Here is a 27,503-nt window from a genome sequence, read left to right as displayed (position 1 = left end):
TGATGACGAAAGCATCTCTCTGGCCACTAAGAGGGGGAAAAAAGAAAGCAAAGCTCATGCAAAGAAATCATCAATGAACAAAAATCCACAAGCAATTTATTGCAGCCCGGCACAGCTCCTGATCCTGCAAGGAATTAAGCAAACTGCCTTTCTGCCAGTAGAAAACTCAGATGCGTACAAGGTTTAGCACTGATGTTAGTCTATTTTCACTGGAAAGCATCCCAGTGTTGTTACCAAGACATCAGCTATGCTAACCATTACCTGGTATCTGTTTCTGAAGAGCCTATGGATTTAAATTTTTTTTAACTTGTTGCATCAAATGAGGCACAATCGGGTAACATATGCGTTCCTACTGTGCCATGTAAGTGCTCCTGACCAATGCAACAACGTTGAAAGTGTTTTACACATATTCTGTGCAACATTAATAGGTCAAGGTCATCTGGGTTTGCTGTGAGTTACTGCCTTTGCTATTTGACTATAATAAGGGAATATTGTTTTTATTTTCTACTCCTACACACACAGAGATAGCTCAAACCATTTTTCCATGAAAAGTGACAAACGCTATGCCAAATCCGCCAACGTTTATGAAAACACTCAGAAACTTAAGTTCAGGAGGAACCATTCTCCCCAGACACCCCCAACGGGCCTGTCAGAGGCACAAAGACACTGTTCACAGGGGACTCTGCAAAAGAGGAAATACAGGCTGGCCTAGATTCAGCCCTATGGCATGACCTCCCTGACATTTTTGGCAACTATACACAAGATGAACAGGATCACTCTAATAAGCCAATTCTGACCTGCCTGCTGTAGCGGAGCTCATCATCACCTCTGGAGAGCATAAGCGTGAATGGTGACTGCTGCACCAGCAGGAGAACCACTGGCCAAGAAATTCAGCCTGCACAGAATATCTTGCTGGGTTAAGAGAGAATGCAATGAGTACCTGCAAGTCCTTCTGCATGCAGCACACATACAGGGCATCTCTGGCTCATGAAGGGTGACCCTGGTGCTCACCTGGTATATGTCCTGCCAGACCAGCTTTGGAGGGGTATATCTGCCTACCCTGGTTATGCCAACTACCAAAGAGAACGACAGCAAACGTGTGCCTCTTTGCACAGCTCTTTGGGATGCAGGTGCCTAGTCCATGTGTGCAACCACAGGCACCAGCCCCACATTTCAGGAGGTGCAGGGAGGCTGACTAACGCCTCAATGATCAGTCCCTATCCAGGAAACAAAACTCAAAGCGTTTTGTCATTTACCTGACAGTTGCTCCATCTACAGAAAAGGCTAAGTACTTACGTACCACAAGCATGATGGTTCATTTTTTGTTGGGTTTGTTTTCAGAAGAGATGAACCTCTCTCTAAATATTATTTATTCTCTCCTTCAGTGTCTACAGCACAGTATATTGCAAGAATATCCATCTCCTTCTACTCTTCATGCAACCTGATGCGAGGAAAAAACCCGTAAGAATGGGTCTACACACCAACCAGCAGCCCAAGCACTACCTCTTTTTTAAAATGGAGTCTTTTATTACTACAGTAAAAGATAAGATGTGGGCCAGGGCTAAGAAGATACATGGATACATATATTTATGTAGAAGAGACAGATGTACAGCTGTGGTTTTCAGATGAATGGTCTTGCAGAGCCCTTCAAAAATGACTGCAAGAGAAGGAAGACTCTTGGTGTTTAGCTTAAGTTCAGTATACCAGGCTCTGTATCTGCAGGCAAAAGCTGGTGGAGTTGGGGGTAGTAGTGATAAAGGAAAGGTGTCAAGAAAAAGGTTCAGATGATAAAAATAAAAGGAAAAAGCCAACACAAAAATCATCAGCAAAATCACAGATTCAGAAGGAGAAGATCAGCAATGCTGCCACTTAGCCTACACTGCTGACCTGAGACAGCCCTAATATCCCTTTAGGGAATGCCAAGCAGTTCACAAGCTATGAAGCAGAAGTTAAATTTTCTTTGTGAATAAATTGTCAAAAGAAGATTTGAAAGAAGGGGGAGGAGCCAAGTAAATGCAGATGGTTTGCAAGATGCTGTGCCACTTGCAACAGCAAGTCTCCAGCGCTGTCCTCTTCCATCACCCTCCCTGCCCTAAACAAGACTTCTAGGTACTTGTATTTGACCTTGTGGTTGATGCAACATTCATCACAATTAGGATGGGTGCTAATTGTGATTATAAGACTAACCCAGAAAAGACACCCGAAAGAGTAACTTTCTACCAGTTTACAGGTAAGCCAGCAGGAACTGCCCACATGCGTACCAAGCTGAGATTTCACCGTATGTGGGACATACCACCTGTTTGGTTAGTAAATCATCTTCCCCTACTCCTCCATCCATTTGCTCCATCAGACGCTGCATCTTGCTGGAAGGAAACCAGCACAGCTCCTGACAAAAGCAGGGATGTATCATCAGAGCTGCTGAAATTTCTTCCCCAATGCTAATGGGAGCCAGGTCCAGGCCGGGAGTCACCGATATGCTACCAGCTGCCCATGCGTTCTGAACCAGGGAGCAGAGTGGGCTGGCTAACAAAATGCTTGAAACAGTGCCAAGCACCTTGCCCACTCCAGGGCCTTCTGGTGTGGGCAGGGCTGGCAGGGTGTTGTGCAGAGGACACAACTCCACCTAAGGCCACACGGCACTTGGGAGGGCCACGTGCAAACTACGTTGCCTGCACTTCACCTTTGGTCCAGGCTGAAAGAGTAAGAACAAACAGAGCAAGAAGTTTTACAAGGTGCTACACGTTAAGTGTCTGCATCCAATTCCCACTCCCAAGTGTGCTGGTGCACAAGAGCACACAGTTCATACATCCCACAGTCTTGTCTGGATGCAACTGCTACGTGGATTTTTGCTGCAAAGATCCCAGTTTGCTTCCAAGGAATTTCCTGTCCACACACATAACCTGCCGTGGGATGCACCTGAAAATATTACAGCCCACCATCCAAATCACCCAGTGATTTGGTGAGGTGTAGTGCAACAATAAAGGTGAGGCGTAGTGCAACAATAAACCTGCGCATAAGCACACATCCTACCCAGTATTCACTGCTCCTGGGTCATTGGGTTTTTTCCATTTGTTTTAAACTGGACACATTGCTTACAGCCTGTCGAAGAAACAGCCTGTATGGAATTAATCCACTAGAAATGACTTTTGCATTCTCCTCATAGCAAAATTTAACCAGCCCTGCAGATTCAGCTGGGATCTGGGAACCAGGCATACTGGCGCAGTATGACTTGATGCAGAGGTCTGGCTCCAGTACCTCATCCAAGTTTGTGCTGCCACATGTTTGCGGCGGCGAGGTCCGAACTTGTTTCTAATACGGTGGCAATTTGTTTTCCTCAATTGCACAAACACTGCAACTCCGAGGCATCGCAGAGCTACTGCAGCCCCTCAGTGGTGACAGACCAGTTGGTGAGACTGGGAATAAAATGCACCAGTTTTAAAAACAAGTGCAGTGATATCAATTGCTGTACCTCTGTCACCAGCTTTAGGAAAGCAAACCCAGAGGCACCTACTAAGTACAGAAAGCCAGGCAAAAGGAGCCATGTCTGCACAGTCTGGTTTGCAGTGTTTTATTCTCAGCCTCCCACCAAAAAAAAAAAAAAAAAAAAAAAAAAAATCAGGCTCTGATCGCTAAGCTGCTTTGTTTGGGGATGGAGTAACATCTGCATGGAGCAAGGGGCTCACTCTGCAGGCCACAGGTTGACCCTCACCATGAGCCAACATTAGCAGAGGAATTCAGACGTTAAGCTCTGTTTTTATTTGACACACCAAATGCAGCTTTCATCTTCTTCTAGATATAACCCTTTGCCAGAACATTGCACAAAGTACAAGTCTATTTATATAACACATGAGCAAAAATATTAATTAATAAATACAGAGATACATTTATAAATTGGCATTTATTTTGCTGCCCCTCCTTCAATAAGCCAGCTCCTAAATTAACAGGCCAAACACACTGCACTACCAACATCCAGTTCCTTTGTCTGCAAATAAATTTACCCGTGACCTCAGTAGACTGGCATCTAACACTTAAGATTTTAGTTTTCATTTTACCTAATTTCTGACTCTTTCATGTCAAAGCAGCTGCCCGAGCTTTCCCGTGCACGGGCGGACACAGACCTCACAGCCACGCACAGTTCAAGCCACCCCACACCTGGTGGGCGTCATTACAGTCAGGGCACAAGAAAGCTCAGCTATCTGCAGGCTAGTATGGTTTTCTATCAAAGTGCCTTGCCTCAGGAGCAGATGTCACTGAATTTCAGATTTGCGTTGTATTCCTCCTCAACACATTGCACGTGTTACCTCTCCATTTCCTTGGAGCAAACAGCAAGCTCGGGAGGACTTCTGAATATTTGTTATTAACATTTCCAAGACACAACTGCACTAAATACAGCTGTTTGGTTTATGCCTTTTCTTTAATTCCAACTACACACTAACAAGAATTATTAGACTGCATGGCACTGCTTTAGGAACTACAGCCACTGCTCTGTGAAGAGATGTTTATTATACTGTGGTCAAGTGCCTGATAAGTAGTGGCATAACAAGACGATGTGACCTAGATTTACCTCCCCCCAAAAGTCAGTCTTGTGCCTTTCTCCAGTCTCCCGTCCTCTTTGCAAAACAAGAATCGAGTTTCATTTGCCAGAGGATTTTGGTCAAAACTACTGGAGGAGAACAACTCTGAGTCTCAGCAGAGAACATGGTACAAACAGCAAACCGGAAAGAGAGAAAACAAAGCAGCTTGGTTCGTGTGACATGGGAGAGGGCACATCATAGGAAACTGAGTGAGAAGCACACACATAAAATCAAGTAATTTTAATAGAAAAGTGAAAAAGAAATGGCTAAAAATTGTGTCTGATTGCTGCCAATAACCCCGAGAATATTGTTTAGCACAAACTGCTAATGACCACTTCCAATTTTGACCCAAAGCTATCAGTGGACAAAGCAAAAATATTAAATTCCTGCAGCGGACAGAAGGCTTATAGATCTTGGTTAATTAAATCCAATTCTGCTGGTATTTTTCCCTGCATGAATCCAATCCTGTCAAAATTACTTCTCACTTAATCACAGTCGAGAGGCCAGCAAGCTTCTAGCCCAGACCTGAGCCTCCTGTCCAAAGGGTGGGCAGCCTTCCTCCCCCTTCTCCTCCCACGGGTCTGGGCCTCACCAGCCTTCGATGAGACGATGGAGGTCTCAAGACACAATTTCCTACAAGAACATCACCACCACCTTGGCAGAGGAAGGAGGTGTCCATCAGTGCCCTCGCTGAACAACGGGGCAGCTGCAATGCATCCCTGCCCGGTCTCACAGCCCGCAGTGGCCAGTCAGCACACCTGTACTACATGGGGTACACTCTTCCCCCCCACTAGCAGGCAACATGGGAGAGAAAATACAGAACAAAGAAGAAGGGTACAGCACACCAGGCTTCCTCACATCTGACAGCTTTTCTCCTCCTCCCTTTCTTCTGATTTTCCAAGAATGAGGAGGATGATGTTTTTCATGCTTTTATATATGTATAGCTCATAAAGCATGGGGGAAAAAAAAAAGTGTATCATCTCACTTTTTAATCTGATCAGATGCTGCAAGCAGCAGGATACAAAAATAGATAATGAAAACAACAACAAAGCCCTTGCAGTTTTGAAATGTGCAGTTATCTGCTCCTCTCCTACTCTTCCAACCTTAAGTATATATTTTCATATGTAAAAAAACCAATGCAATAATAAGGCATAAATTTCAGACATGTACGCAGTCATGCCTGCCTGCATCCGATGGTCCAAACCCGGTGCGTCTGGAAAATGGTTCAAGTGGAACAATATGGACAAACACTTTGCCCGGTGGCTCACATCACCCACGACCACTCCAGATCCTCTGAACTTTGGCCAGTCGTCTCCCTCTGTTAATCTGTTAAGCTCCAATAAACAAAAAAACAGTGATGCTAGCATACTTCATGCATTTTAGAGTGATGTTCAAATGTAAGGATAATTTCTCCCCCTGAAGTCTAAGCTCACAGGCAAACTAGAGCAGCAATCGCTAGACGTGGGTACAGAGTCAGCAAGTGCAACGCAGAGGTGCCCACACGGCCCTGCTGCTGTACCTCCGTCCCTGAAATAGCAGGGTGCTGCGTTAAAGCAATGCACCTCTGTATCCCACACCCGCAAACCCGGTGCCCGTGCTGAACCAGGCAAACCACTGTCCTGGCAGTGGCCACCCCTGAAACTGTTTCTCGACAAGCATTATCCTGTCCCATAACCCGAACGACCCCTCCCTAATCTAATCACTGCATAGGAGAAAAGAAAGTGTAAGTAAACGTATACATTGCGTATGGCAGGAATGCATTTTTGAAGGTTGCCACTGCTACAGAGTGAGAATCCGAGCAAAAGACTGAAGAGGTAAATAGAAATCTACAAGCAGAAAAAAAGCAGGAAGGTTAAGTGCAAGCAGACTTGTATGCCTCAGCTATAATAACGGTACCAAATCTGTAATGAGAAATCTTTTAATTCTGCTGTATTTGACAGCTTACAAGTCCTCTCCTAAAAACTCCTGAAAGCAGCTTACAGTTCAGACAAATAACTATTTTGCAGCGGATGACAAGAGACCTAAGAATGGAAACGATGGAATAATAGCTCTGTAAATAACACAGATTTCTGGAACGCAAGGGACAGAAAAGAAGAAATCCGTAAAATTCAATGAGCAGTTTACAGCTGGAAATCCTATAAGACCTGTTTTGACTAACTGTGATTTTTTTTTTTTTTTAAGGCAGCGAGCCTACTTTATAAGCAAATAATTAAAAATCTTCAGGAGCAAAGTGTCTCAGGAAACAAGACACGCCTCCCACTCCTGATGACTTTCTTTTTTAAAATGAACTGACGTCTTCTCTATGCTCCAAGATGAGACAAAGAATTCAACTAAAACAAAAAAATGTAGGAGTACTGCAATTAATACCCCCGAAATGGTTGCCTTGCTTGGAGAAGGGGCTTAGGGGAACAATTTGCTCCCCCTCAGTTATCTTCAGGATGCATTGCTTGGCCGCAGTAGGCACGAGCAGGGTGCTCACCAGCTCGTGTTTTTCTCAAGGAGGGAGCTCGTCAGCTTTTGATTTCAGTTTGCACCTCTGGTGCCCCACAAGCAGCCGCTGGCCAGCTGCCCTGCTCCTCCCCAGAGCCAGCAGACGCGGCTGCCCACTGCCGTGCAGGATGCCCACAGGAGGAGCGAGAGTGGAGTGGGCCCGCTGAGACTCACTGCTCGTTTGGAAAACAAGTCACGTGCGAGCCGAGTTCATTTTAGGCTATTCTAAAGGAGCCACCATCCAGCACAACCGTGCTGAGTGAAGCCTGCGCTCGGGAGAGCATCACCACTCTGGGGTGAAGCAGGCCCAGCTGGGCACGGTCCTTGGTCCTCTCCGGAGCAGCCCTGGAAGAGCGAAGCAGAGCAGGCACAGCACAGGATGGAGGAGCTCCCAGGCAGGGGCCGGCACTGTCCCTGTAAGACAGCCTCCTGCACGTACACAGCCGCTGCCCGAGCAGCAAACAAAGCTGCAGAGAGCCTGCGCACAGCAGCCCTCCGCTCATGCCATCGCAGCACAGGTAGCGGCTGCGGGGAAAACAACAAAACCACCACTATCACCACAAAAAGGCAGATGATAATTGTGATATATAACGACCCAGTCATGCACTTTGATGGATCTGCATGCAGCAGGCAGGCGAGCAACCCAGCGGTGCAGCAGAAGCCCCGGAGAGGTCAAGTTCACTCCAGCACCTTCTTGTTTAATACCTACAGGAGAAGTTCAAGTGCACGGGTGGGTTTGCCCCCGCCGCCCCACACACGCTCCCCCATCCGAGAGCCCTGTGCCACGCTGCAACCAGAGGCTGCATCTGCTCTGGCTGCGATGGGGGAGGTGGCCAGTTCGCTGCCTCTAGTGTATAAATAAATGCCGGGAGGGAAATTAGTGCCATGCAAAGAGAAGTCTGGGTGGCGATTATGGTGTTAAGATCTGCAGTAAAAGCCACTGTTGGTGAGCGCGGAGCAGAAGGAGCGATGAGGGCGGATGGTTTAGAAATGCAGTGAGTACTAAGGAGATGGTGTACGCGTGGCAGTGTTTATATGAGAGATCAAAACAGAGCCAAGCCCATCCAGGGAAAAAATGGCGACTACCGGGATGGGGGAAACTAAGACACTGGATTAGTTATTATTTTTAATAAACGTATGCACTGCACATAAGCTAGACACATTGGAAAAGCTGCCGATTCATTCTGAAAAAGCGGTGCGTCTATTACCTGTTATTCTGGGATTTTCTGGCCATGGTGCCTGCCTTTGTTTTCTTTCTGGAATAGTCACTATCGAAGGGTAACACTGATGCATAGCCATGTTCTGCTTCTAGGGACAAAGTCAGCATTAGTGGCAATATATTTTTTCCATGCATTTTTTTCCTCCTTTGCAGGAACGCTAGGGTAAAGAACAGAATTTTTTCCGGTTGATTTGTTTGGATTTTATTCTGGCATCTCTTAAAGAAGCGAGACAAAAAAAGACCAAAACAAAAAACAACTCGGTAAACCAAAACAAAACACCAAAAAAAAGAAAAAAGTGCCAAATTAGGAGGATTATTTGAGTGCACATTAAAAACGAGGCGGATCATGCAAACCCTTGTCACGCTGCGCTGGGGCGGGGGGGGGAGGGGAGCACTGCCATACAATTAATGACTGCCACACACAGAGAAGTGTGAGGTATCCTGAGCGCCGCAACACGCACCATCCCCATCCAGAGCTTGACCAAAAATAACCGGGTTTTTAATTAAAAAAAAACAAACAACAAAACAACCAAAACCCAAACGAAAAACAAAGAGAAGAGCACTGTTCCTCCCCCAGCGCGGTGCCTCTGACGAAGCCCGGGTCTATCCCGCGGCGCCCGGGCAGGTGAGGGCGCGGGGCTGGTCCCCCGGCCCCGGGCCGCCCGCCGCCGCACAACAAAGGCCGAGAGCGGCTGGGAGCGCCTGCGGGTGACTGACTGACTGCCCGCCTGCGCCCAGTACCTCGGTCTCTTCTCTCCAAGTACTCGGCCGCTTCCAGGAGAATTAACAGAGAGTTCAATTCCATGGCTGCCTATGCCGAGCCGAGCCGAGCCGAGCCGAGCCCCGAGCCCCCCGTCGCCCCGATTCGCGCACCGCGCCGAGTTCACGCGCGGGGGACTTCCAAGCCCCCGGTTATAAGGCACCTCTCTCAACCTACATTTGACACACAGGCGACGGGCAGCCCGCGCCGCCAATAGGAAGTCGCGGTTGGGCGCGGGGGCGGGACGCAAGGCGGCGGCCGGGCCAACCGGCAGCCAGAGCACCCCCCCTTTTCCTCCGTCTGGGGCAGGGAATGTTGACAGATCCCCATCTCCCCCTCTGATTGGCTCGCCACTATAGTAACAATTTAGAAGCCGAAGCTTAGCAACAGCACGTGGTGGCCCGGCCCCCGCGCTCGCTGAGTGGCCGGCTTCTTGCATGTTAAGCAGGTATCGGCCGCCGATTGGTGCACGGGGCGCCATGCAAATGAGGGCGGGGAAGGGGCCAATGGGGTGGGAGGCGCGTGCCGTGCGGCAGGAGGCGGGGAGGCAGGAAAGGGGAAGCCAATGGGTGGGTGGAGGCGAGACGTTGCTGTGAGGAAGAGGCAGGCAGAGGGGCGGGGCGGCCCGCAGCTCCGCCTCTGCCGCCCGCCCTCACACGCCGCCGTGCGCGACATGCTCGGCGGGTTGTGGGGCGCACCGGCCGATGCCGGAGCAGCAACTAACGTTAACGGCAAACCTAGCGCCAGGAACGCGGGCTCGGCCAGCTGGGGAAAAAAAAATAAGAATTAAAAGAAAAAAGCGGTGGCGGCGGTGGAGGAGCGCGGGCGCCCACGCACACCGCTGCCGCCCCAGGAGGCAGGGCTGGAGCTAAACCGGGGTGCGCCTTCTGTGGAGGAAACCCGCTGCCGCCGTAACCGCGCCCGCCCAGGGCACTGCTAGGCCCCGGCTCGGCCTGGCGCGTCCCTGGGCGCACGGCGCCACAGCACACCCCGCACCCTCACTACTGGCCCAGGCCAGGCCTCCACCCCCGCGGCCTCCCACCGCTGGGCACGGGCGCTCACAGCAGCTCCCCACCGGGGACTGCCCCCCGAGCTGCCCGCCGCGTTCAGGCGAACGGTGCTGAAGAAAAGCGAAAGCCCCCGCCGCCCCCGGGGTGGGCTGCACATGCGCGCGGGGCGGGCGCGAGGGTACAGACCCGCTTCACCGGAAAGGGAGGGGGCGGGGGGGCGGAGCCTGGCGGGGGGCGTGCGCAGGCGGCGGCCGGCCTCACGGGGAGGAGCGGGCCCTCGCCGTGCTGGCCCCGGTCCTGCGCAGCCGCGCGTCTTGTCCCCTCGGCGTCGGGCAGTTTGCACACACAAATTACTGGTTTTCCCTGTAAATACGAGCGCGCAGCTCACTCCGGGCCACGGGGAGGGAAGCGGGGCCCGGCGTGCCTGGTAGCCCCAGAGACAACCGCAAGGATGGCGAGGGAAGCGGGGCAGCAGGCCGTGAGGAGATACCTCCTCACGACATTGCCCAGGGAGCTTGGCAAGCGTCGTGGGCGAAAAAACAACCTCCTCCCTTGGCATCAGCAAATGGCGGGCCCCTGGGCATCACCAGGTTGGCCGTTGCGCATCTTAGAGCAAGAAAGGCGCTCCTGGGGTGCCTGCTGCGGGATTTCTCATCACCACCAGTGCGTAAGGAATTTCCTAAAGGTAGCTGACATTTCAAGCAGATAGGGATTCTCTTTCTCCTTACTATCAAGGCTGTAAGTCAGAAGAATGTTGCTATATGACAACAACCGAAGGAAAAGCCCCCTGCTCTCATAGTGGAAAGTATGGCAAGAAATGAATCAGAATGAAAAAGGCGATCCAAATGGGGTGCTGGATATGCTCTGAAAATGTGTCTGGTACATACATCCATGACCCCTTACAGTGTGCAGGCAAGGGAGGAAAGCAGCAGTACTGCAAAAACATGCACAGAGATTTAAAAGAATTACTAAACTCTACACAATAGTCTAACCTGCTGAAAAAAGAAACAGTGGAAGGCTCTCAGAAATGCAGTCCGAGCTACTGCCAGCTTTCCAACGCTTGCCAGCATATTCAGCTGCCTTTCGTCATCTGGATACACAGAAGCCATCTACCAGAATAGCCTGGCTCCCAGCGCACAGGCTGAACAGGAAGGAGCTCAGCACCTTTCCTGTCCACACCATCCTATTTGCACCGCTAACTTTGCATCCTTATCTCAGATAGCTGCTGCACAGCTGTTGCCTAAAACTGGTTGGTTGTAGCACAAGCAAGTAGTTTTAAAATAGGCACATTTTAAGCTGTGCTGTGATCACACATGGGTACATCTTCAGGCCAAAAGTGCTGAAGCCTGTAATCAGTCCTCCTGCAGAACAGCACTTAGGCACACAAGTGGTCCCATTGATTTTAATTTAACTATTTGAGTAAGAGCTATTCAGCACACAGGAGGGTTGCAGAATATTGTCCTCTGTGTTTGTTCCTTGGCAAAAGATGTCAGCTACAGTTTCCTTTTAAGAGGGTAATAGCGATTCTGATTAAAATAAGGATTATGCTTTACCCTTTTTACAGGATTGTGGTAAGACTACATATACATTACACCTGATAATTTATTAGTCTGTGTCTTGTTGCCTCAGATACAAAAGTGTAATGTGGCTCTTGAACATTGCTGAAACAGGCAGATCGCATTTTACTGCCATTTGGTCCAGACATCAGGGATGAGATGAAACACAAAGCTGTAAAGAAAGCAGCATTGTGATTATAATTTAAGAGAATTTTCTATCTGCTTGGAAAAAGTGTGACTCCATGAATTACAAGGCAGACGAGAATTTGGTGCGTAGATTGCAATGGTGAAAAAATTGCTGTAACATTTTCCACTTGCTGCTTGACCTTTTGAAATTCTGCTGCATCTGGGCGAGACAGTACAGTTTTCACTGTAAACACTGAAATTTATGGCATTTTTGTGACTTAATTGGAAGTAGGTTTAGATAGTATTTGACATGGCTTTCTGTTATGAAATAGCATGAAACCATATATGCATAGGTCTGTGTTGTCCACACAGGAAAGTTCCCTTTACCTGACCACATGCATAGGGCATGTGGTAAAGAAAATGCAAAGTTATACAGATAAGGCACCGTTGTTCCCTACTGTAGCCACAGCAATCTAGCAGTACCTAAGATTTTCAGAGCACCCGTATTTCGTAGTATATGTGTCTAAATGTAAATTAAACTGTTTTGTACACGCGCTGTGGAATCAGTCATAGGTCCAGAAAGGAAGATGAATGTGCTAGGTATACAGATGCATTGGGTGAAAGTGGGATACGCTTGTACAAAAGGCCAGGATTCAGGTATGGATTTACTGAGGCTCTGAAGGCCTGAAGCTTCTCCTGCTCCTCTCCACCACACTGTGGACACACACTGTGTGCCTCTAGAAACCCAGGAGTACAAACAAGCGTAGCACTGCACAGGGGCAGTGCTTCGGGAGGGTGCACACACCTCGCCAAGCACTGCCTTCACCGGACACTCCTCGGCACTCGGCCCGATCCGGCTGCTGGGCTGAAGCTGCCCTCACCCTCCCCTGCTCTCCCTGGGACCCGAACCCAGCACCTCTCACCACTCCCGGGGTAAACGCCATCAGACTCAATGTGATTGCTCTTTCTGCTTTGAAATGTGGACAGAAGAATTTTGAAGACAGTTGTTTTAGGGGGCTTGAGCGTGATGTCACATTGATGTTGGCACTTTCCAGGGCCCTGTGCTTCCCTTCCCTGCACAGAAGGGGTGCTTTGGGAAGAGAGGGGCCACTGAAGCCAGCTGGACTATGTGCCTAAGTGTCGTGCAGTGCTGTTAAGGACTGCAAAACAGGGACCAGTGCAGTCACAAAAGCCAGCTGATTTCTGTTCATGGTGGCTCTTGGCCTCGACTCATAAACTACATTAGTCCGGTTGAACTATAAGCGTGTGTGTAACCACAGACACACACAGAGCCTCTGCTGATGAAATCCGGAGTAAACCCACATGCATTTGGGAAGGACAGTGTATGGGTTGGGTCATACCAAACAAGCTCTGACACACGTTTACCTGTAGTTGTGTTGAAGGGGCTTTCCGTACAGTGTGCAGCAATGTGTTAGAGAGTGCCGAGTAGTTTTACCAAGATGATTTCTCCTAGAGTGAATTCAACTGAGTCCTTCTCAGGAGGCACTGTAAAAACTTTTAAAATACCTAGAATGAATTGTTCTGGATCTGTTTTTATTTGTGCCAGTGAGCCAGGACTAGCTTTGGTGGTGTCAGCATGGGTGCAGAGGTGCAAAGCAGGTGTGAAAGATCAACCAAGAACTGAAGGACAGGCTCTAAGATATGCTCCTGCTCAAAGGCTTTGCAGATTTGCGTCTCTAAATAGCTTTTTTCCATTTCTATGAGCAAGCAGCAGGAACAGCTGAGTGCTAAAGAAACAGCTGGCCTTCGGTGATAAGGGGTAGCTGTCACTTGATGGTGAAGTTTGAAAAACTTTATATTTAGAAGCAGAAGGGAGAGCCATCAGCAGCCACACCCCAAAACCTGAACTGTTTGCGGTTTCTTCACTGCCTGCACTTTGTGATTGGAGTGGTTGTATTTACATTTTAAAATGTTAAAACATCTTTCTTTTCCAAAACCCATCCTGTGGTGTGACATGGCATGTGAGATCAGTGACATCAGAACTGCTGACTGCCCTGAGCTGTGATGTGGGCAGAGCTCTGAAGTTGAAGATCCATAATTCAGGAAACTTCATTCACTATTCCTCACATACGGCCTTAGAGAAATAATTAGGCCTTCCATGCTTTTCAGATTTGGCTCACTGCAGCTACTGCATGTTTCTTTCTTTCATCTTTTTAAATTCCTTACTGTGTCTTATCCCTATGTCCAGAAATAACCTCCTTCACCATGCCTTGGAGTCCATTCCCCTGTTTCCTTGGGTGTTACAAGGCTTAAGTAATTAGCAGAGAGTTAGTTGTCTTCCCACACAGGAGGGGATCTGCACTCAGAGCTGGCACTGACAAGTTTCAGCTCCCTGTCTCAGCATCTCAAATCCCATTTAATTTCTCATCTCACCTATGACTCAGATCATTAACTCTGTTTCCTAGATGCGGAAACCAAAACACCTGAGAGTTGAATAGAAAGAAGTTTCAGAAGTAACAATTTTGTCAGTGCCCAAGCCCAATTTCACAGAATCACTGAATCATTACTGTTGGAAAAAACCTTCAAGATCATCAAGTCCAACCATCAACCCAACACCACCATGCCCAGTAAATCATATCCTGAAGTGCCACGTAATTTGAGGCACTCTGATTATATCTACCCTGCCAAGTAAAGCAGGGACAAAGACCATTCTCCATCCCTGGTCTTGAATGGCAGATGTCACGGCAGCCGCTTGGCCCTGCATCTCCTCTGGGCTGCTACTGCTGCACATGTGGCTTTTAGTCATCACTTTATTTTATGTGTGGTTTGCTTTTAGTTTGGGGTGGATTTTTTAAGTTCAAAGTGCCTGAAGGTGTGTGGCAGTCCATCAGAGAGCTGCTTTCAGAGCTTAAAGCTGAAGGTACGTGACATGATGGGGTACGTGGGGTATTGGGGTTAATGAGTTGCTGCTATAGCGTTGAGGGACTGTGTAGTGTGGAGGAGTCATGTCTGTGCAATCTCACCATCCAGTGTGTCTTCGGATGGGTCCTTGGCCTGTCTTAGCCCTTGAACTGTACCCAGGCATAGGCTTGGAGAGTAGCTTGGTCCAAGGACCACGACAACAAATTAACAGTACAGATACTGTGGCATCCTATGGACCTGAGTGACTCTCATGCACTGGGGTTGGTGGGCTCTCTACGTGATGCTCGCTAGCCCAGCTTGCTGCCTGCTCTTGACCAGTTGTTTGCTGCACTGTTTGAATCACTTGCTTTCCCAAAACAATTGAATTTCTCCTGTTTTTGTTTGGGGTTTAATGAGTGTTTATGAAATGTTATAGAACAAACATGCTTGAAAGTTAAATCTGAAAAAAATAGTACTTCCAACTGGATGCCAGTCCCCTGTAACATTCATTTCTTGTTAATTGCTGTATTATGAAAGGCAACATTTGTATCTTAGCGTCCTTGAGAGTCTGGCTGCAGGGACCTCGAATGCCCCTCTCTGCCAGCGCTCCCCGACCAGCGAGACGTGCAGTACCCTGCCGCCAGGCCCTGCAGCCATTTCTGTGATCAGGCATGAAATTATTCTTAACTGATTGAAGTGAGGCATGGATTGAAAAGCTTGAGAGACACTGATTTACTCCATCATCCTGCTCCACCTCAACTCTATCTCACCTAAACCATGCCTGGCAATTTTGGAAGGCATCATCCTAGAAATCTTCACTGATGCTGCCACACTCAAAGCACTTTACAAAAGGCAGTGGTATCACTGCTTTCATTTTAAAAGACAAAAAAGAAACAAGACATAGATGAAACAACTGGCCAGTGTCACTCAGCAAAGGCAGGGGAAGAGCCGGGAGGATGACTAGGAGCCCCAGTCCCCAGGCCGGCATGTCCGGCATTATGACACACTGCAGACGAAGGATTTGTTATATGATTTCAGATCTGAATCTCAGACATGTCATGGCCTTATTACATTCCCTTGGCATAGGAAAGGGGCCTTGTGTGCATTTGTATTGCGTTAAACTTAGGCTAGTGCAGTGCAAAGAGGTTTTGAGGAAGCCATGACTCAGACCCACTTTGTGTTCGAGTGCTTTTGGGCGGCGTGGGTATCTGCCTGAGGTCACTGCTTGAATGAGCTGATAAATTGAACATTTCTCCTTTATCCCGTAAAATTTGCAGTCACGCCTTCTTGTTGGGTAACTGATATAAGCACATCATGTACCAGTAAAAGCATGTTCCACCCCTCTCTGATCATCTTCTAAGCTGCCTTGATGCTTGGCACCATTGTTGCAGTCCAGGATAGGGACAGAAACAGAGCAGGGCTGTGCACACATGCTAGCAAACAGAGTTGAAACTAGTCTCCATTTGGCAAACAAAATGTCCACTTTAAGAGGACAGGGAGGCAACTGTCGGCTTTATGAATAAAATCAGTCAGTGGTAACACAGTCTCAATGGCATCTATCCTCTGAGTATAAAAAAAAAACCATTTTCTTACCCGCTGAGTTTATAGGAAGAAGCTCCAACGAATTTGTATTGCTCTTTGGTCAGAAAATCAATCTAGATATGGAAGAATGGGTTCACGCATCCTATGGAGACCAACAAAGTAGTTAGCGGCCATTAGTTTATAGAATATTTATTACAGATGAGGAATGAAGAAATAAAAAAATTATATTTACAAATTTAAGCATGGAGATTGCTCACCTGGGTACTTGGACATCCAAAATCAACTGAGCTGTAAGCTGGGTAAATCAGATTTTGAGATGAGAAGAAAATTAGAAGGTGGACTCCTGATGTCTTTTCATACAGCAATTCTCCAGGAGCTAAGCTATGCACATACATATAAGGGAGAACAGATTTTTGTTTATCAAACAACAGATATCTATAACATATTTATAGGCCTGTAGTAAGTAAGTAATCAAATTGTTGTGTTCTATTCCCTGTAGGGAAAAATCAATGCCTAAGGTGGCTGATGCAAATCTACCACCAGCCATAGGATTCTGTCTCCTACTTGTATTAGCCGTGATGGATCCAAGTGAATCTGTGGTGGGAATATCGTGAGTGCATCCCTTATTGTACAGTAGTGATAATACTCTGCATTTCTGTAATGTGTCCAACTCATGCATTTTAGACTGCTTAGTCAAGACTTGTCAGTTCAGGCCCTTAATAGATATGAATAGTTAGGTAAATAAAATGCTGTTCAGCTGAATGAGGGAGGAATCAGTATTGATCCTGATCCTCATATTGCTAGTATAGTTGGGCCAGCATTATTGTGGTAGAGATAAGAGAGCTGGTACATCAATACACACGTTTGAGAGAAGATCGAAACAGCCCAGGTGGTAAATAACCTAGACAATTGCCTGCAGGACCTAAAATTAGAGATCGGCACAAAGACTTGGCAGGTGAATAGTCAGCAGATGCTGTCTTATCTCTCTATTTGCTTTGGAAGATTGGGTCTGACCCAAAACATGTTGAAATCAATTTGTATCTTCTCCTTTATTTCAATAGACTATGCACCAGGCTCTAATCAGTTGTGGGCCTAATTAAATGATTTTCCTCATTGCAAGCTAATTACTCCTATGGAGAAATGAAACTGAATGTTAAATGAGCACTCTATAGGAACTGTATCTGTAACGTATGGTTTAGAATAAAAAATTATGGGCTTGATTTCACACTGTCTTACATCTTATCACATAAAGCAAGTACCATTTCCCACTCTGTTTTACTGGTATAAGTATGGAAACTGACTGAAGAGTCAGGCACAATGACTGTAACAAGCTCCCTTCCTTATGCCAAAAAAAAAGCTAGTGCAAGCAGGAAATTATCGGCTTTCAGCATCCAAGAGAGGAAGAAGCAATACATTTAAATTGCAGCAAGGAGGTCGGCTATCAGCAAAACGTCCTGACAGTGAGGATGGTGAGGCACTGGGCTGGGTTACCTGGGGAGCACTTGGCATCTCCAGCATGAGAATCCTGAGAGAGATTTGGCTCTGGCCTGGGGCAGGGGATGGAGCGCCCAGGGACCTCCTAGACCGCTCTTGCCAGTGCCTTGTTGGAGTTTTGCACCAATTTGGGGGAAAATGCAAGGTACAGGACAAAGACAAATTCAGTGCCGTCACCTTGTCATGATGGGCCATTTGCTGTACTTGAATAAATGGCAAAGCAGGTAATGTAGAAATGTGACATCTGCAGTAATTAATTAGATAATGGCAAATCAATCATGCTAATGAGTATGTAAGTGTTGGCAGACTCTAACTATCGCTGTGTGGATGGAATTGATTTAGTGAATACTTTTTTCAGGGATTGCAGGTGGGAGGCTGCGTAGGTCTGGCCAGCAATGATCGCATGTGGTGCTTCCCTGTAATACCTCCCAGCTAAACCTTCAAGCTGGGTGTTGGTTGCGGTGCTTTGCTTGGGGCACTGAATTCCAGCAAAGAGATTTTTGCTCAACAACCCCGAAACACTTCTGTGACAGCGTGGAGGGGAAAAGGAACGGCCTTCAAAAGACACAACTTGCTGAAAGCAACCTTGCATGCAACAAAAATAGTGTTAAGGCTGCTCGCTCTGTTTGGGGACCAGAATCTAAGATGCTGTAGCACATAGTGGTTAGGACCCAGCGTTATGGGATCCACACAGCACTGTGTTTGCTAAATCTGGTGTCTGCTAAATGAGGTATCTGCAAAATGCAAAAATTACAAAGGGCAAGCTTCATCCTCAGGCAGGTGTTTACCATGCAAGTATCATGTGGGGTGCCACATCCTTTGTGTTGGTGCACCAGTTTTAGCATTGGAAGAAAATTTCAGTACTAAGGTGCAAGTGAGGTGGAAGAAAGTGGGGGACAGGATGAAGAATTTAACTTACTTGGTTTATTTGTTTTCCTTCCAGCTTTAAAGAGATTTTTTTTGCCTTGTACTTGGCTCTGTCTCTCTGATCCCGTCTGTCCTGTTTTTGTTTGCCTTCCTTTGTTGCCGATGGTTTCACGCTGGTTCCATTCCTCTCCTTTTGCGTGACACAGATTCTCCGCCTGAGCCACGTCCAAGGTGTTGGACTCCCTGCAGTTACGGCACAGAGACTCGATGCCGAGGACACAACTTCCTGCTTCACTGACAGTGTCTGCATTGTGTAAGTGAGCATATGTTTTACCAGCCCACAGAAAAGAAGTTTCAGGGCATCACTTAATGGATTTACCTTTTTCTAACTCGTCAGGACACTGGCAGCTCTTCATCTCTTCTTCATTGTTGCTGGTCTCTTAGTATCTGCAGGAGACCAAGGTTCCACTAGTCTTGATGATCTACACACAAGAGAGCGCTTTTTTTAATGTGAAGACCTTACAGTCAACATGGAGAAAGCAGACAAAGGTGTGAGAAAGTTGTTATGAATAAATCTCCCCTATGCAGAGGGAAGTAAAAACACAGAGAAATCCCCAGGTTTCATTACTAGAGGTAATGAGATACCTGTAGTAACTTGGATACCTCAAGTCCAGTTCAGGGCTTTCACCACAAAATGGTCCTCCTTCTCTTCACTGGGACCAGTGTAACACAGGGACAGATTTTCACTTTTGCCTCCTATTTGGATGTGCTAAGGATGGTGGAAGGTGGACCAGTATCAGACGACTGCCATGACAGCACTAGGACAAGGCATTTCACCACTCACTCAGGAAAGTGTAAGTCATGCCAAGTCGCTCTGTCACCTCTCTGGTTTTGAATTAAATGTTGAGGGTTGTTTAAAAATGTTATGTATATTGGCAGTTAATCCCAGGGTGTGAGAAGATTAGTAGAAATATATTCCTGTATATAAAAAGATAGATGTAATATTCAGAGGTGCACTGATGAGACTTAGAGCTTTACCTTCTAATAAACATATATCTGGAGTTTGAAGGCACCCCTGATCTACAGCTATAAGGGGTTGTAATTAACATCCAACTCCTGTGAACTCAGAAAGTCCCTGCAGGCAAGTGAACTCTGATTGCTGAGCCATAGTACTGCTCACTTCTGAAATGCTATCATAAACTACTCTATAAATATGAATGAACGAGGGCTGGCACAACCCATACAAAAGGTAGCTTTTGTCAAGACTCAGGCAGCTGGGACCTGTGCCAAAGGAGGCTGGGGCAGGACCTTGTCATGGCCTTGTGCAAAGCAGCGCAGATCTCGCACCCCAGGGGAAAGAGTTGGTGCTGGGGTACTTTGGACCTACTGTGTGGGTCAACGGTGGGAGAATAGGTTATGCCTGGTGGGGGACAAAACGCCCAGGAGATGGCAGGTTCTTGGTCCACCCCAACTTACACCACTGTGACTGGCCGAGGACCACACTATAAGGCTGTCTTGACATCAGGTAGAAAACCCCTATTGTATGACTCATTCCTTTGTTGGAATGGCTTGTCTTTGCTTCCCAAATTAAGATATATGCTTTACACTAGACAGGCAGTATGATGGCTTAATGAAGAAGAGGTCGGAAGTAATACCTCAGCATGACCTCTGCTTTCATTGTCTGTACATTTGACATTTGATCAAACACATTAAACTACCCAAAATGCACACATCTGGGCTCTTTGTAGAGTATGTTTGTTTTATTTTTTTAAAGCTTTGCTTACCTGTGGAGTCTACTATTTATTGTATGATGCTTTTTGCCACTTAGGCATTACGCTTAATCAGATTTGTAAATTAATTCTCTCCTGGGGTTTCTCTTTGTGTGTTCAGAAAGCATAAAAAGTGTTCATGACATGCTTCAAAACACACACTGGTTACATTAGTCATCCTCTCAGCATAATAGTTTTATGGAAAACACTTTAGGTTAAAAAAAAAAACACATTTCCTTTAATCCAGTTTCTTTCCCCAACTTTTGATCCCTAGAATTATGTTACATGTTAGTAAAACAGCTACATGACATGCAAAAGCTCTAATTGTGATTTTTTTTTTTCCCGGAGGAAAAAAGCTACTGTTTACGTCTTGAGATGTCTATTATTACTTTTTATGATCTACTGTCATGATTTAACCCCAGCCAGCAACTAAGCACCCCACAGCCGCTCTCTCACTCCCCCCTGGTGGGATGGGGAAGAGAATCGGAAGGGTAAAATTGAGAAAACCTGTGGATTGAGACAAAGACAGTTCAATAGGTAAAGCAAAAGCCGCGCACACAAGCAAAGCAAAACAAGGAATCCATTCCCCACTCCCCATGGGCAGGCAGGGGTTCAGCCATCCCCAGGGAAGCCGGGCTGCATCACGCATAATGGTTACTTGGGAAGACAGACACCATCACTCTGAACATCCCCTCTTCCTTCTTCTGCCCCAACTTTATATGCTGAGCATGGCGTCATACGGTACGGACTATCCCTTTGGTCAGTTGGGGTCAGCTGTCCCGGCCGTGTCCCCTCCCAGCTTCTCATGCACCCCCGGCCTCCTCGCTGATGGGGTGGGAGAAGAAAAGGCCTTGACTGTGTGTCAGCGCTGCTCAGCAGGAACGAAAACACCCCTGTGTTACCGACACTGTTCCCAGCACAAATCCGAAACTCAGCCCCATGCTAGCTACTGGGAAGAACATAACTCTACCCCAGCCAAAACCAGCATATATATTCAACTGCAAACACTTTCATACAGGAACTTTGCCTTCTTCTGGCAGCTGGAAAGCTGGTTGCAGAAATGAGCACTGCTGAATCATGGCATGCCTTCCACCTGCTTGCCATTTCCCCAGCTCAGCAGTCCCAGCCCAGCAGCAGGGCCAGGGCCAGATGGGAAGGGGCACCTTGGATGGGGAGCACCAACCTCTCCATCAGCGCTGCCTGCATCATCATGCACATACCATCCCTCACACCCAACGTGCCCTTTCCTTGTCACAGCTGTTTGAGATGCCTCCTGGTCAAACACTTCTGTGGCAAACATTGAAATGTAGGAAAAGATTCGAATGGTGGAAAATGTCGCTGATGTTGGTGAGGAAGAGAGGGTGCTCGGCAAGCACTGCAGTGCCCATTGGCAAGAGAGGACCGCCGTGGCCATTGAACCACAGCCTGAGCGCTACAGTGACAACAAGCTGCAGCACATCACCTTGGCTGTGAGAGGTGCTTTCCAGAAGTCACAGACAAATGTGGCTGTGGTCTTCTCTTTATGCCAGTGGGACCCAGGGAAGATCTCTCCTCATAATACCATAAACTCACCCTTGTACTCTCTAGGCAGCTTTATCTACACCCCCAGCCTTGCACGCACCCCCCCCCCCCCAACCTCTCAGGCCCTTTGTGTTTCACAGGAAACAGGTAGATAAACCACAGCTCTCAATTTCCTAGTTATGCAAAGAAGTAGAAACTCCTAAGCCTTCAGAAGCTCAAAAATGCTGAAGTTCTTGGGGAAAAAAGGCAAAGAAGACCTCAAATCGAATGGGGATTTCACACCATACGTGCTGGGATATCATAGACTTTACGAAGATGCGTGGTGCTTTCACAGCACACTTACTCTTATGTGTGTTTGCTAGAAGAGGACAGCAGCACATGGCGGAGAGAGCCCCATCTTTGAGGAAGGGCACAGGAAAATCTTTTGTCTGATGGAGCAATTTGTGATCCTGAAAAGAGAAAACATGGCGCTGAGTTGCTGCAGAGAGGAACTTGCTCAGCTCAGTGGGGAGGAACCTGGCTCTAGCACTGCTCTCCAGCAGGAACCTGCGGATTTCTAGACACGTTTTTGCCCAGACCACTTCTTCTCTCTCAGCCTCCCTCTTTCCCTGGATCTGTGCCTGCCTCAGAGCTGTGGGATAACCAGACCCCCCCAGCACTTCACAGAATCTCAGAATCATTAAGGTGGGAAAAGACCTTTAAGATCATCAAGTCCAACCATCAACCCAACACCACCATGCCCACTAAACCATGTCCCAAAGTACCACGTCTGTATGTTTTTTGAACACCTCCAGTGATGGTGGCTCCAGCACCTCCCTGGGCAGCCTGTTCCAATGCTTGACCACTCTCTTAGTGAAGACATTTTTCCTAATATCTAGTCTAAGCCTCCCCTGGTGCAACTGGAGGCCGTTTCCTCTCGTTCTATCACTAGTTACTTGGGAGAAGAGACCAACGCCCACCTCACCACCTCACTGAGCAATCCCAGTTCCCTCAGCTGCTCCTTACAAGACTTGTGCTCCAGACCCGTCACCAGCTTCGTTGCCCTTCTCTGGACATGCTCCAGCAACTCAATGATCTTCTTGTAGTGAGGGGCCCAACACTGAACACTGGATTCGAGGTGCAGCCTCACCAGTGCTGAGTACAGGGGCACGATCACTGCCCTACTGCTGGTGGCCACACTATTTCTGATACAGGCCAGGATGCATCGCCCAGTCTGCACCAGTGCAGGCATGTGCAACTGCAATAAATGCATGTGATGGAGCCCCAGCAAGAAGCTGGAGGGCAGCTATGCCCATGCTGTCGGTGCCCCGCTTCCGAGTGCCGCAGTCGCTGCCCGTCCTGCTGCCTTCAGCGTGGCTGGCAGGGCACATCTTTGTGTTCCTGGGACACCTGGAGGGGCTGAGCTCATCCCATCAGAGCAGCTCCTCATTCCTCTTCTCTATGGTTTCACATGTTTGCTCTGAAATCTCCTCCTTCTTTCCAGTTGGTTCAGAGTGCCCCTCACAAATTTTCCTGAATTTGGTAACAATTTTGGGAAGTGGGAAAGGCTTCCAAAGAAATGCACCTGCAGGGTGGGGTGGGCTGGTGGTGTGTGGAGCCTATCAGAGGGTCCCTGTCCCCGCTGCTGCTAGCAAGCAACGCTGCAGCTCATGGTACCGGTACTAATGGAGCCTGTTTTTTCCCCAGTCCCCATATCACAACAGCCTGTATGTGTATCCAGCCTCTATTTTGCTCCTTCCTTGCTCAGACGTCTGTATTTCTTCCTTTCCCTTGGGGGACAGTGGAGTGATGTGGAAGAGGGAGGATTCCCCAATTCTGGTGAGTTCTGGGAACGAGTGCCACAGTTTTCGGCCAGATGCCAAGAAACCCATGTCGTTCACAGGCGCGACTTGCATTCGTTTCCTTAGCAGCTCCTTTGTTCGCCAGCACATCATCAAGGTCACGGGGCGAGGGGAGGTTCATCAGGCACTGTTGGCCAGGCTTGCAGGCAGCTTTGAACTTTAGGACCAAATCATGAACCGTGGAGGACTGACTGTGGCAGCAGAGCATGGACAGGACTTTCTCTTTGCAGCCTGTGCTGCGGCCTTCACATCAAACCGCTCACGTCCTGGAGGTTAATATTGTTTCCATTTCATACATGGGAAAACTCTGCTAAAATACCAGTGTGGAAGACAGGACCGTCACGAGGGCCTGAGCACCTTCCTCTGAGAAGCATCCTTGCCCTGCGGAAGCCCGGCGGGCTGGGGCAGCTGTGCCTGTTTGTGCTGGGTGAAGACCTGCCACCCGCCCCGTCCCAGCTCCGTCCCAGCCTCCCTCTCTGTTCCCACGCAGGGAGCAGAGCGGGCCGGTGGTGTCCCCGTGGCTTTCCAGTCCCTGCTTTATCCGAGGGGATGTTTGTTTCCTGCAAAGGAAAGCGCAGTCGGATGTCACGCTAGAGGAAAATGGAACAGATCTGCACGGGGCCAAACGGGTATCTTTTATGAGTCTACATAGAGGTTTCATAGAGATTAACTTGGTTCATCAAACCAAACTCTAATTTTGTCCATCGCTAGTGGGCAATCTCAAGGGACTAATGCAGGGACAGGAAAAGGCTCAGTTTGTTCACGACGTTGTGTGTCACATGAGGCAGTCCCAGCTGGAGCGAGCGCTGGTTACTCCCTGTGTTGAAAATGGAGTGCTGACACCGGCCATGCAGAGCTCTGGGGATGGAAAAATATTGTACGGATGCTAGGGATGCTGCAGACTCCTAGTGATCTGCTATCCATGGTGCCCCACGGCATCGCTGCGTGATGCTCGTCCAGCACATTTGTCGCTCCAGTGAAAATTCGTTCCTCCGACACACCACATACACCGAAGTGGTACCGTTGTCCTGTATGACTGTGGAATCAGAAATTAGTGGTAGCATTAGCTGGATCAGGAAGATGGGCTTTTTAGGCGGGGAGGGACCTTACAATCACCTCTTAATGGTCGCCCTGGGAGTGATGTGGAGAACCACATACCAGAGCATCTTGACTCTACTGAGCTCCTGAATCTTCCTGTTGTCACTTGCAATTGCTTTATCTGTACCTATTGTCGAATGGCTAATAGTGCCTGTTTCAGCTCGAGTTGTCCTGTTTCCTTTTGGCTTCCCCTTATGATATTACACATAGCAAACATTTTTGGCTTTTGGTGCTTTTTTTTTTTTTTTTAAATTGAGGTATTTCTCATAACAAAAAGCTTTCTAAGTCTGGTTACTGTTTTCCCTTATTGGGAATATTCATTCAGCAATTACCTTTGCCAAAGATGATGTAGTGCAAGCAGGTGTTAGAGCCCTACTTTCAGCCGCATGGAAAATACATTTAATTTCTGACAGCAATCCTGCTGTTTCAGGAGAAGGTTACCCCACGCAGAGATAGGCTGGTTAGATCAAACTGTACTAATTGCTGAGTGATTTGGAAATCTGTTCCACTTGAAAATGGAATGAAACCAACACTTTGTAACATTGAATTAACAAAGGTCACATTTCATAAATATTACAGAGCAATTTTCATAGATAATGCAGCAGGCTAGTTAATGATTAGAGCAGTACACTCCTGACGTAAAGCCATGATGAATAAGGGACATATTTTTACAACTTCCGTTATTATTGCCTCAGGAATCTTAACCAAAGGGAGCAGAAATTATTAGGGCTCAACATATCTTTAAAACCTAGCTTGTCAAACTATATCTGGTCTTCCCAACAGCTTTTGGATTAGAAACTAGAAAATTTAGGAGATTTTAGAATATCAGTCAGCTTCTTGATGGGAAAATGAATGTGTTGGTTTCAATCCAGTTTTACTGGATTCTGCAATGAAAAAAATAGCCTCAAAAGCTGGTGGGAATTGGCAGAGCTCAGGCTAAGCAGGGATGCAATTCTCCCTCTTGCTCCAGCTGCTGGAGCTGCTGGACTGACCCCAGAGACTGGCACCTCTCCTGAGACTGGGTCCCGCACCGTTTCTCAGGTGGAAAGGTATTGGAGCTACCTGAGCAATAATCTTGCTGAAGTCTATGGGATTAGCTCTAGTGAGGCAGTACTGTACATATCGCATGTAAGAGAAGGTGGTGGAACAAATCCTGGGATTACTCAGAGGCATAAAACCAGAAATCTTGGGCCCATGTACAAACAGAGGACTTACTTAAAACCAGAGAGTGGAATTTTCCAGGATTTAATTAGGCATGGTTTATATCCGATAGCTGCACACATATAGACAATCCATATTTCTCAGTAGGGTTTTATCTGCTGTGAGCCATTTGTGTCTGAGTTTGATGGGCTAGAAAATTTTGGTATGAAACTGGGACAACTGTCATGCAACAGTGCTTAAAGGTGGAGGGCTTGGGAGTCAGTAAAATTCCAGCAGGCATTTTATATTTCCTTCATCCAGAAGAAACCCCCAAGGGGTGGGAAGTGGCTAGTGTCACTCTGTAATGCATTACTGAGAGAAATTAAATGTAAAGCCCATTGTGGAACATGCAGTGATGTCCAGGTTCTTGGATGAAGAGGTGGAACCAGTTATGTCTCCGTTTGGGAAAGCTGTTTGACGAGATGAAACATGAATTGTCCACACAGTGATGCTGTCTGGAGATTTCAGGTTTTAGTTTTCAACTTTTAGATGGTCATGCTTTGAGACCATTCAGAACCTAAACCTTAAAAATACAATTTCTTGAAAATCTAGTGCAATTCAAGTGAAAAAAAACACCAAACCTAACCCCAACATTCATGCAAGTAGCAGGTCAGCTAAACATATAACAACACAAATTGTGAAAAACAGCCCAAAATAGCGTTGATGCCAGAGTCAGAAGGAACCTAGAAGGCTTTTCCCACAGCCAGCCACGGAGGGACCTCGACAGGCAGAGGGTCGCTGCTCCCTGGAGGGCTCATCCTGCCTGCGGCCAGCACTTTCTCCAGTCCTGCCTCCATCCTGGCTGGAATGGGCTGAAAAATAACTGGAAGTTTCTTGTCAGAGTAGACGCACAGCACAGCCAGTTCTTCCATTGACAAACGAGCAAAAGAAAACAAAATATCACACTGTCATTTAAAAAATGCCTTCAGTAAAAATACCGCGGGGAGTGCTTTCGCCGAGCAGAGATGGGTGGCTGATTAGGGAAGGTTATCAGCCTACCTGGTGCTGGGTAAAACCTGATCCCGCTGCAAGGCACTCTCACTCCATCAGACAGACTGGGGGATTGCGATGAACGCCTGAGAAACTCTAGAAGTTTTCTGATAAGGCAGGAGTTTGAAGCAAGGCTTTCCCGCTCCTTCCCTGCAATGCAACTTTGGGAAAGTTCCACGTGGTCGGATGCTGCAAAGTGGCGTTCTTGGAGTTTGGTGAGACAGGACAGTTCGGAGGCGGCAGAGGGTGTGGATGTTATTCCTCTCCCATACCCATTGCCTGTTCATGCCAAATGCAAGCTGGCCTGGTCCACTGCCAAAGTGGGGTGAGCGACCCTGTGCAAGGGTGATCCTGTAAATTAGAAGTGAAAGCATTCGTAAAGGCCAGGCACCATTGTAAAGTTCAGCCTAGGTGAGGAGACTTCCATAAGTGACGTCTGTGCCTAGTAGCCACGCTCTGAAGTGATATATTTTGATGACAGACTTTATCGTGTAATTTGGGGAAGCTGATCCATCAAACGTTCTTGCAGGGTCATCAGTGTCATTTTTAAAACACAGCATGTAAATGCAGGAGTTTTCCAATGG

At 47.5% G+C, this 27,503-nt stretch overlaps 1 protein-coding gene across 1 annotated transcript in view; it reads right to left on the bottom strand.

Annotated features, from left to right (window-relative positions):
* MXD4 (MAX dimerization protein 4) overlaps window positions 1-9,294 on the bottom strand; it is a gene marked incomplete at its 3' end in the record, with an annotated part of 35,916 nt that extends 26,622 nt beyond the window's left edge. The window contains exons 1-2 of the mRNA XM_081998982.1: window positions 9,025-9,294; window positions 8,273-8,372 (exon numbers count right to left, since the gene is read on the bottom strand). Of these exons, the coding sequence (XP_081855108.1) occupies window positions 8,273-8,372; window positions 9,025-9,088 (164 nt within the window). The 5' untranslated portion in view covers window positions 9,089-9,294. The remainder of the gene's footprint in view (window positions 1-8,272; window positions 8,373-9,024) is intronic.
* Between the last annotated feature and the right edge of the window lie 18,209 nt (window positions 9,295-27,503).

The sequence above is a fragment of the Phaethon aethereus genome, assembly GCF_964289735.1.
Source record: "Phaethon aethereus genome assembly, chromosome: 4".
Lineage (NCBI taxonomy): Eukaryota > Metazoa > Chordata > Aves > Phaethontiformes > Phaethontidae > Phaethon > Phaethon aethereus.
The sequence above is the reverse complement of the archived record's forward strand: the minus strand, read 5'-3'. Positions and strand labels throughout refer to the sequence as shown.